Below are 11328 nucleotides of genomic sequence, written 5' to 3'. Positions count from 1 at the left end.
CGTGACGCGGGGTTACTGTTTACATTCGAAGCGGGCGCCCCCCCCGCCCCCCTCGCGCGCCGCCCGGCGGTGACCGTTTCGCTTTCATTTCCGGGCGGGCGCGGAGGCGAGCGGCGCCCGTCTGGTCCCCTCCCCTCCCCGCGGCGCCCCCCCGCCCCGCCGGCGGCCTCGCCCTCCGCCCCTCGCGCAGCCCCACCCCCCGCGGGCACGGAGTGAACTGAGGTTCCCCCTCCCCTCCCCCTCCCCGGCACACATCCACCTCCTCCTCTTCCCCCTCCTGCGCCGAGAGCGAGAGAAAGGGAAGGGAGGAGGTGCCGGGCCTGGGTCTCCCGCACCGAGCCGCCGCGGCACAACATGGAGGAGCTGGTGGTGGAGGTGCGGGGCTCCAACGGGGCCTTCTACAAGGTACCGGGCGCTCGCGGCCGGGTCGGGCTGGGCCTCAGGGGAGGGAGTGGGGCCTGGGACAGGAGGAGGCGGTGGCGGTGACGGCTCCTCCCCGCTTGAGGGAAAGCGGGGGCCCTGGGGCAGGAAGAAGAGGAGGAGGAAGAGTGGGCGAGGGGTGGAGGCCTCGGCGAGCTCTCCACGCCTGAGGAGAGGGCCTGGGTCTCCGGGCAGGGGAACGGGGAGTTCCGCCACCCCTAGGCCGAGGGAACTCGAGGCCTCATGAGAAGAGAAGGGAGGGAGGGAAGGCGAGAGAGGCCCCCGACGCCTGAGGAGGCCTCGGGCCTTCCCCTATTGTGGGAAGGGGAGGCCCTGGCGCTGCCGGGGTGTTGGAGGCGGCGAGGACGGGCCTGGGCCTTCCTCTCCTTGGCGCTGAAGCGAGGATCAGAGCTGGCGATGGGGCCTTAATTGTTAAATCCTCAGCTTTCGTCGCTGCTTAAGGAAAGTCTCCTTTGCTCTCCAGCTTTCCAGGAGAGCTGCCTTGCTAGTGGAGAGTTTAAGTCGGGGGAGAGAGGGCGGAAGGGCAGCTCGTTAAATACACCTTCATGATGAAACGCTGTTGTGAATTGCTGCTCTTAATGCCGTGTCTGGAGATACTGCCTACTGACATTAAAGAAAGCATTGCTTGACCAAAAATACATGTGCTGAGTTTGTAAATGCATTTAATTACAGAATGTACTTCTTACTGAAACCACTTAATAGTGTTCCATGTTTGTTTCCAAGCGCTTGTGTTGGTGATGAATAAAGCCATCATTGAGCCTTGAACACATACATGAGTATTTAATATCTTTATTAATAATGTGTAGTATTGCTGTTGCTTTGCATGAGCTGGGTTTTGTTAATCAATGTACGAATAGGGTATACTTTGTGGTTCTACCCTATTTACAGAAGAATGCACACACAGGAGGTTAGGGCCAACTAGTATGGAAGATAATGGACATTTACACCTATTATCAAAATACAGAAAAAATCACAGGTCTGTTTTTTCAAGTTTACTGATGTTTAAACGTTCCTAGTACTTTAAAAATTAGGCCTAGTTATTGTGCAACATCCAATATTTATGTTATCAATGAAGGAACAGGTAGAATTTCAGTCTGATGTTAGTGTGGTAGGGCAGGTTGGTATCCAGATGATACAACTCTGAGAGCTTTGAGTGTTCTTAAGATACAAGAGCTCTTAAAAGTTTATTTTAAAATATATGTGATAACGCTTTCAAAATAAGAGGGTGTATATGGAACAAGCTTATAAGTATGATAAATAATGTATCTTGTGGGTCTGCAGTGTTGTAGGCACAATCTGTAGATAGCTTCCTGGAATTAAATTATTTAGCACTTTCAAAAATCAACTTTAAGTTTTTAACTGTGATATTTGCTCTGAAAGGAACAGAAGGCATGAATATGTTGCTTAGGAAATAACTTTTAATGAGACTTTTATCAAAGTAATGTCAGTACTTATATACATCATGCAAAGCAGATGATGATGAAAATGATATTGTATGCTCTGTAATGACATTAAAGACACCTGGAAGAATTGAAAGCTGCTGTAGGTTTTGTTGTTGTTTGTTCTGTCACATTCGGTTTTGATGGTATGGTGTCCTGATCCCCTTCTTTCATAGGGTATACTCTTTTTTTCTGGTTGCAGTTTAGATGACAGTTTCAAATGAACATATATACTCATGGGAGATTACTTACTAAACAAAATGTAATATACCCAAGTTCAAACACAAAAGTTGCTTCCAGGCTGCATATTATGCTTGCCTTTTAGCCTCTAGAAAATCAAATGTAGGATTTTTTTTTTTTAGTCTCTTTTTAAGGTAATAGAATTTAACCAAGAGGGCTTGGTTAATTAACCAAGGTGACTTTAAGTACAGCACACAGACTTACTGGTAGTCAGCTGCATTACCTGTCTAGATGGAGCGTCATACTCAACATAAATTCATTAAACAATCTGAGAGATTTTTAACTTCTTTAAGTTGTTTCTGAAAATCAGTGTTTTTTCTCTTGCCTGAATTACTTGATTTTTTTTATTTACATTTTTTTCTCTTTATCATAATGTCCAAGTGTCAGTTTGTTATAAAATAATTTATATGTTTTCTTGTGAGTTTTATGCCTATTTTGCAGATAGATTTGATTTGTGGAATGATTTGATTGACTTAGCGTAACGTGAACTTTATGGTGTCAAGTAGAGGTTTTAATTGCAAGATGATTTTATTTTTTCATTAAAATTTCTTTAAACAAGCTCCTCATAATTGTGTTACAGCAATAACACTGTAAACAAATCAAAAGCAAAACAATTTTTTTGTTCCAATTCCATCTGATGGTTTACTGATAATAGTAGTGATAACTTTTTTTGTCTTTGAGTCATTCTGGAGTTCTTCATTAGATGTGTGTGTGTGTGTGTGTRTATATATATATATATATATATATAAAATATATATAATGTATATATAATATATAATGTGTGTGTATATATATATAGATAGATACTAAAACTTGGAGAGGAGGACTATGAGGCTAAGATTCTAAGTGACATGAGTAGGCACCTAATTGCCACTTCAGGTTTTCGTGCATCCTCTGTAGCTGTCCTTGAGGACCTCTATAAGTTCAAGTCCCTAAAAAGTTCATATTTTGAGTGTACCAAGTGCCTTGATCTTGAAAGTACAGAAATTGTGCATAATTGTCACCTAAGCCCTACAAAGAGTCATAAAGCACACTTTTCTCAGTGGGTCTTGATCCAGAACGTGTTCTGAAGATGCATCTGAAGAGGTCGTATTGCACGCAAAATAGGAGATAGTTTTGATACCTCCGTAGTTTGAGTATACGTTCAGGATGTGGGAGGTTTTAGAATTCAGATTTGCTGGTCAGGTGCACTATGTTTCTAAGAATTGTAGAGCGTGTTGCTTTGGTCACTATAGTGGAGACTAATTCTTAATGGAATTAAAATACCACTTCATGAATGTGTTTTATTTTTATGAACTTTTTCTCCTTGGACGATATGATTCATTCCATTAAAAGTGTAGTACAGTCAATGAGCGCGATTCAGAGTAACCTGGGGGTAATTAATCTGGTGCCTACTGCACTAAAAGTCTGCTTTATCATGACTTGATGATGTTTTTGCTTCGCACAGAATCCTTTGGAAGAAAAGATGAAATCCCAACTCTACAACCTTGTTAAACTCTTCCATGTTTTTTTTCCCCTGATCTCGATAGTTTCAGTATTTTGCCATTGTTCCTTTGCTTTTTTAGATAGTTGAATTTCTTTTCTTTTGAAGTTATAATTGACAAAATCGTTCCTCTTCCTTGCTTCTTTATTACTTCAGGTGTTACTAGTAACAACTGTTCCCTTGGTCTTCTGTTGCATTCCATATCCATTTTTTTCTTTGCCTCCAGGTAACACAGAGTTACCTCAGCACATGTTGCCCATCTCTTTGTACATTCACAACCCTGTCTTAGTTCTGAGGATGGTAGCCTGTACCCCTTTTCTTTATTCAGTTGTCACTTCTATGACTGTTCTTCCCCTATTCTGTTTCTTTGTTTGGTATGCCTGTCTTAGATTTGATTAGCTAGATAAGTTCCTTTTTTATTTTTTTTCTTTCCAACAAATATAAAATGTTATGCAATCAGTCGTGCACATTTATATCAACATAACATTTTTTATCTTAAGTAGTATTTTTCCTCCATTTTCACTTCTTATAGTTCATTATTCTTTGTTATTAAGATGGTTGACAATACTCTCATCTGATTTAAGACTCTAAAATATTCATGGATGCTGGTGTCTTTCCTCTGAAGAGTCTGCCCTTTCATTAAGCACAAAAATAGAGTATATTACTGTTTCTAGTGGTAGTTCTTTTGTATCTAATAATTCATGAAGTTTAAAGCACATATCTTTAGGATATAAACTGTTTTTAGAATGTTGTGAAGTGCCATAACATGTCAGTGTTTGGGTCGTATTGTTTTTTTTTACTAACTGTGTCTGAAGCATGGAGATGGGTGTTAATGATTTATGTGATGGAAAATCAAATTCTGTGTTAGAAGTTTATCACCACGTGAATTTTTCACTTCAGTGAAGGGCAAGCAACTCTAGCCATTGTAGAAAGCACTTCTCTTCACAGAAGCAAAAGCATACCTTTTTCATTACTTTGATTTCTTTTGTTTACTTTTATCACTGCTATTGCTATTAAAAAGGTTTCTCAAGTTATTTTTCTTTCTTGTCAAATCTTTTTATGCTTTTCACATATGTGTTCATGTTCATGGTAGCCTCTGTTCTCCTTGAACATACATTTCAAACCTACATCTATGCAACATTGTTTTAATTTTCACACCAAGTTTGTACGCTTTACCCAAAAGATTGAATTTTTACAATACCGTTCTCTTAGTGCCTTATGTAAAATCAGTACCATTTCTCTACCTGTACTGACATCTGGGACTGAACTGTTTCAGTGAATTTGGTTTATGCTGTTAAAGGTCTGTCATCTTTTTAGCGTTGTATATGTTGCACATGTGTCATGGAATATCAGGAAAGAATTGTGATAAATTTTAATTTTGGCTATCCAAATGCATTAGTATTAAAAGCATTTTTACAAGTACCTAGAAAACTGAATGTATTTGGCTATAAAGCACTACTTACTACAGATTTGTTTAAATACTTTCAGTTGAGAGAAATTGACATAATAAATACTGTAAAAACTGGTGTGATCCCGGTATCTTGAACACTTTTTTTTCCCCGTGTCACAAAAAAAGCAGGATAAAAAAAATCTTTCTGTGAATAGATGTGATTAGTCAACCAAGTATTTAAATTATTAATATATTGCTTGATAGATTATTTTATAAAGATAAATCTCATTATGGAGGTAGGCAGAACTGTGGTATATATTGCATAAATCTTACATTTTTATTTTGTAAGGCATTATTCCATTTGGAAGATCAGCAAGGCTACAAAATAAAGAGCAAGTAACAGTGTTATAATATCAACATTTTGATCAGGCTGCAGTAAAAACCCACTGTTGCATCTAATTCTGTGTTTGATTCTTCTGAACTTGGTGTAAGCTAAAGAAATGGTGTCAGTCTCATTATTTTCAGTAATGCACAACACTACAGAACACGTGTTGATGTTTCCTATGTATGGTCAACAATCTTCCTTAATGTTTTTGCTTCATGTTTCTTCAAATCAGAGAAAACGATTGTCCATAGTTAAATACTCTCTCAATTAGCTGTATATTCAAGTTCTGCTTTTTTTCAGATAACATAATAAGCGCTAGGCTGTTTAAAGGTCTTGGGGTAGTCTTCAGCTTTAACTTAGGTTGATTTGTTTGTTAGTGGAAGGTGTTAGAATTAATATCACTCGTTGCTTATATTGCTATAGTCACGAAGACTCTGCTCAAAATAATTTTAATGCAAAGTGCTATGTTTATAGGCAAAAACGTTGTTTCAGGGTGTTTACAGTCACTATATGTTAGGAGTTATCAAAACTGGATATAAGATGTAGTCTTGCTCGTTGCTGCTCTCTAATTTATTTTTCTGTCATTTCCCATAATTTTTAAGGAGCGCTATTTTGTCTTTTGTCATGTTCATCACTGCACAGGAGCTTCTTCTCCAAATATCTTTCATAGTGGAAGAACTGACTGTTGTTGTGTTATGAATGTGAGAAAATTAAATATCACAAGTTTGAGGACTCTGTTACTTCTATCCGTTTTCCTTAAGGCTATTCTGTCCTCTTTATGTCATTTTTGTTGGGTTTGCTTCGTAAAATAACCTCAGCTTTTGCCTACCTAAGTGTTACTAATAATACTAAATTCTGTCCTTTTCTATTCTGTAGTGTGAAGGAAACATGCCAAATATTTGATAGTGATTACAGTATTTTTCAGGTTTTAAAGGCATCCATTTCTGCTACATCTATAAGAATAGGTTCTTCAGAGCTGCACATGACAAACATGGGAAGAAATGTGGGAAGAACCTTTGAAGGTGATGTGTGTAATGTTGCAAAATGAGTCAGGACTACCACAGTATTTTTCAAGTACATATCCTCTTATGGAATTTTCTTGCAGAAGAAAAAACAAAATAAAACATTGTCTAAATCTTCAGTATCCAGAATGATCCTCTGGAAGTTCTGTTGCCTTTTTATATTAGTGGTGCTTTCTTGCTTTTTTTTTTTTTTAATTTAAAAATATATATTTCTGTACTGATATCAGCGTGATACTAAGATATGGTTTTAGATCTGTTTTGTACCATGTCATGAAAAATACCACCTGTGTTTGTAATTTGCTTGGAAAAAATATCTTGGAATTTCAAAATATGTAATTATGTAAATGCTATTAGAGAATGGTTTAAACGTGTTAGTGCTTTGTAAAGGAACTTCTTTACAATAATAATAAACTTTCCAATAACTTATTATTTGCTCTTGCAGTACTGTGAGAGATGAGCAAACTGTAAAAAAATTCTTTGTGTAGTTGACTTTGCTCTGACTTCTCTTCAAGATAGTACTAGTTATTTTTAGATTATTAACTAGCATTAAACTTCTGTACTCGGAGACATTCAATACTAGAATGATACGTGTGTGTGTGTGTACTGTTTTAGTAGAATCAACTCTTTGTGCTCTGTATTGGTCATCAGGTGTTGCTCTTGCTTGATACTGAGACACTGCTATAACTCGGAAAATACTTTCTACAGGAAAAATATTGGAAGAATTTGTGTATTTACCATTTAGTCTTACATAACAGAAATTCTTAAGTTCCTGTGCATCTTCTAGGAATCTTGAAATGAGACTAGAAGTAAATGTTCCACAGTTGAGTAACTAATTTTTCTTCAGAGGTGTTAGCAAAATTATTTTCAATTTATTGAGAGTGTTTTGCTCTACTAAGAGTTAATCTCCATTGGTAGAACAAACTTTTATAGTCTGCATATATCTGCAGTGTGTATCAGTAAATATGTTTTAGCACTTTTCCTGTGTTTATAGCTATTTCAGTAGTTTGGAAAGCTATTAAAAAAAAAATCTGTCATCTCAGGCTGTGAAAAATATTTTCAATAGTAAATCCCAAAGTTGTTTAAATGGAGTATTAGTCTTGCTGTTCTGTATATGGAGAAGTTAGGGCATGAAGCTGAGGACTGATTGAAGCTCATTCAACTGAGTAGCATAAGTGGGGAAAAACCTCAGAGCTTTTGAATCTTGGGCTGTGCAATGTTTCGTATTTGCATGGGAGACTTGGCACAACAACTGTTGTGATGTTGATGGCACAACCATCCCCTAGAAGAAACCTAAAGACGGGCTACAGTGCATTTCACATAAGGTCATGCATGAAGGAAATTAAGTGTGATGAAGGAAATGTGGGAAGGTTGTGCTGAAATGGATATGGATGAGTTTTGCTGATCTGATAGTCAAACTTATATCAACATAGAAGAGAAAAGAGACATGATGTTTCTTCTGAAAACAAAAAAGTCCTGAGATGGTTTAATTTCTATGCCATAGTTTTGTTAAAATACCAGAAGCATGATATATATTCCAACACTTTAGTTCTAGAACTCTTCAGAATAATTTTGTCATTTGTTACTTGTCCTACTTTAAAAAAAAAAAAAAAAAAAAAAAAAGGAAAGAAGGAAAGAATGAAGAATGAATTTATAGTTTCAGCATTCTGTGTGTGTGTCAGTACACTGGCAGTCACGTATTCAAAGAGGTTATCAGTTTTCTCTTGTATGCATTTTATATAAGACTACTGCAAAATTTAAAAGGCTGACTTGAAACCATACTTAAATTTTGTTTCATCACATCCGTGAAACAAGTTGTAAGAGTTTAAAATTATTTTTAAAAATATCCACAGGTAGACTGTAACTTTTTTTTTTCTACACAGGCATTTGTAAAGGATGTACATGAAGATTCTATAACAGTTTCATTTGAAAACAAGTAAGTATACTGCTGATGTTTTACCTAATCAAATGGAAGGTTGGAATGCTGCATCATTTTTAACCTAAATATGTCTTAATAGTGATGGAGAATAGTGTCTCCAGTCCTGCTGCTAGCATTGTTTTAGAATCCCGTTCAAGATATTCAGTATGTTGTAAAAGTTCTGTATAAATGCTTCTAATTGTTTAAATTTCTTTGAAATACAAAAGTATAACAATATTGTTTTTTGCTGGGAAGATGATGTTATTGAGCGTATAAATCGTTTGCACGTTTCAGCAATTTAAACATACCACGAAGAGATTGTATGTCTCTTGTGACTATCTTAATTTTAGATTTACTAAATTACATTATCACAGAATTTGTAATATAGAGAAATATCAACGCAAGAATTCTAAGCTAGAAATGGACCAATATTCCTTTCCTATTGTTTAGCAACATAAAGTTAGCCTTCCATTATACTGTGTTTAGTGTAGGTTTGTTTCCTTTAAGAAGGAAACAACATGCTTCTATATATTTCCTTATGTATTTATATGGTTGTAGCATCACCTGTTATTTTTTTTTAAAGAAATGAGCAAAAAAATTTCTGAAATACATCTTATCTGGAGGTCTTTAACAGTGCAAGTGACATCAGGGATTCATTTAAGATGCTTAATGATCACTTTTTAAAATATTAAATATACATTGAATTGCATTAATTTACATTTTAATACAGATGCACAAAAGCTCCACAAAATTAAAAAAATGTAAAATTAGCTGATTGAATATGCTTCTGATTTTTTTTTTTTTTTCTTACAAAGAAAGCAAAAGTTTTTAGGCCATTTGGTGTATTTTTGTTTGCAGCTGGCAACCAGAGAGACAAATACCATTCCATGATGTGAGGTTTCCACCCCCTGCAGGCTATAATAAAGATATTAATGAAAGTGATGAAGTAGAGGTATGTATGCTACATTAGCAATATTTGTATTTGTAAATGAGGGAATTCAAGGTGGAAAATTCAGCTAAATCAGCAGATTTTCCTGCATGTTATATACTGCCACCTTTTGATCCAAGCACTGCATAAAGTATGTGAAGCATGTCAGCTAAGTGATATTTCAACAGTTGTAAACTGTAGAGCTCTTTAGGAATTCTAGTGATATAAGTGATCTCCAAGAGGTCATGGTTAGCTTATCAACTGATTTGCAAACATGATTGCAGTTTCTTTGATTGCAGATCAGTTCTTTACAAGAACTGAATTAATCTGGAAACAGGTGCAGTATTAGCCTGGACTGTAGTTCTTTAGCTGTAACTTAATAATGGCTGTATGTTACCAAAATTTCATGTTGAATGAGAAGGTTCAAGGTTCACATCATATGTATATGTACATGTATATGCATACATATATACATATGTATGTAGAGTGAGAGTCTGGTTTTAATATGTACATTACCAAAACATTCTTATTTCATGATTATAGAACTTAAAAGAGAGGCAGATAAGAGAACTCTAGATGTTTACATTTTACTTACATGCTGTTTGAGTTTCATTTGGCAAAGGAAACAATGTCAAAACATTTTAGTTTAGGTGTGTCCAATATCATGTATGTGCTAAAGTGGTGTAACAGGCTATTCCCTCCTCCCACTGACAAAACCTCTGGAGAGCTACACACAATTAGAAGAGTTGTTAATCAAGTATTAACAGATACAATGTCTGAATTTATCTCTTTTCTGACTATATAGAAGATTGATGCAACTGTTGCCATAGTGCTTGGGTATGATATTACTTATTTATACAATCTTACATATGTAATTGTTTATCCTACCTGTATTGGCGATAGACACTTCAGCAGTTACATGGCTCCTATTGGTACATAAAGCCTCCAATTTAAATACTACATACAGTTTGATGTTTTTTGCACCTTATGGCAGACTTGCTGCTCATATTAGGGTGTTAAAGCTTTTCTAATGTCTTACAAGATACTACAGCTATATAATGTATTTTGTTTAGGTTTATTCCAGAGCAAATGAAAAAGAACCCTGCTGCTGGTGGTTGGCTAAAGTGAGAATGATAAAGGGTGAGGTAGGAATATACATATATCTATATCTATATCCACACTTTTTATGTATGCAGTGACTTTTTAAGTTTTCTCCCTTCGTTTTAAAATCGTTTATTGATTAGGACTGCCTCGATAAGTGTTAACCTCGACTGAAAGAGTTCAGATTGCCTTGTACTGTTGACAGAAATGCTTTTCACTTCAGTGTAATTCTTGCTCATCATAAAATGTATAGCTTGGATGATTTTATTATTTTTATATCAGTTTTACGTAATAGAATATGCAGCCTGTGATGCTACATACAATGAAATTGTCACAATTGAGCGTTTGAGATCTGTGAACCCCAACAAACCTGCAACAAAAGATACTTTTCATAAAATCAAACTGGAAGTTCCAGAAGATTTAAGGCAAATGTAAGTACGAAAGTTTCTTGTTCATAATATGCTTCTAAAATACGGTAACTTCTTAAACCTGAAGGACAAGAAGGAATAAAAAAACTTTCCACTACTTGAAGTGAGTTTTTAAGGTTTTCACATATGAATGCAGAAAACAAACATTTACATGATCAGAGTTCAGAAATAGTAAAGATGATGCTTGAAATGACATTTAGTCCGGCAGGAGGAAAAGTTTTCTCCACAGTTTAAGGCTTGTGTGTGGTACAGATGAAGGCTTTTATTCTTATGGCTGTTTAGTTATAAGTATACTTGATTCTATTTTTTGTCAACTTTAAAGATATAAGAAAACAATATGTCATATAATATAGTTTATGAAGTATTTTAATGATGGCTATGCAAATAGTTGTGGCAATAGTCAAATGTGCCATAGTATGATGTAGAAACAACTAATTGCAGTTTTGTTCAACACTGATGTGTTGAAGACAAATCTAGCTTTAAAACACAAGTTATATTGACTTGTTTTTTTGGTCTAGATCATTTCCTGGTGCTTTCTTGAGATGCATATTATTGA

General features: G+C 36.1%; 1 protein-coding gene across 3 annotated transcripts in view; it reads left to right on the top strand.

Moving 5' to 3' along the window:
• The first annotated feature begins 79 nt into the window (after positions 1–79).
• FMR1 (fragile X messenger ribonucleoprotein 1) overlaps positions 80–11328 on the top strand; it is a 31229-nt gene continuing 19980 nt past the window's right edge. For 2 of the 3 annotated variants that reach the window (XM_085319585.1, XM_085319586.1), the window contains exons 1-5: positions 80–405; positions 8281–8333; positions 9174–9267; positions 10317–10388; positions 10627–10775. In XM_085319585.1, the coding sequence (XP_085175711.1) occupies positions 355–405; positions 8281–8333; positions 9174–9267; positions 10317–10388; positions 10627–10775 (419 nt within the window). In that variant the 5' untranslated portion in view covers positions 80–354. The remainder of the gene's footprint in view (positions 406–8280; positions 8334–9173; positions 9268–10316; positions 10389–10626; positions 10776–11328) is intronic. The other variant, XM_085319583.1, reaches the window with a different exon arrangement.

This window comes from Rhea americana, unplaced genomic scaffold, assembly GCF_003343005.1.
Source record: "Rhea americana isolate MKP2758 unplaced genomic scaffold, rheAme1 scaffold_6, whole genome shotgun sequence".
NCBI classification, from domain to species: domain Eukaryota; kingdom Metazoa; phylum Chordata; class Aves; order Rheiformes; family Rheidae; genus Rhea; species Rhea americana.
The sequence above is the reverse complement of the archived record's forward strand: the minus strand, read 5'-3'. Positions and strand labels throughout refer to the sequence as shown.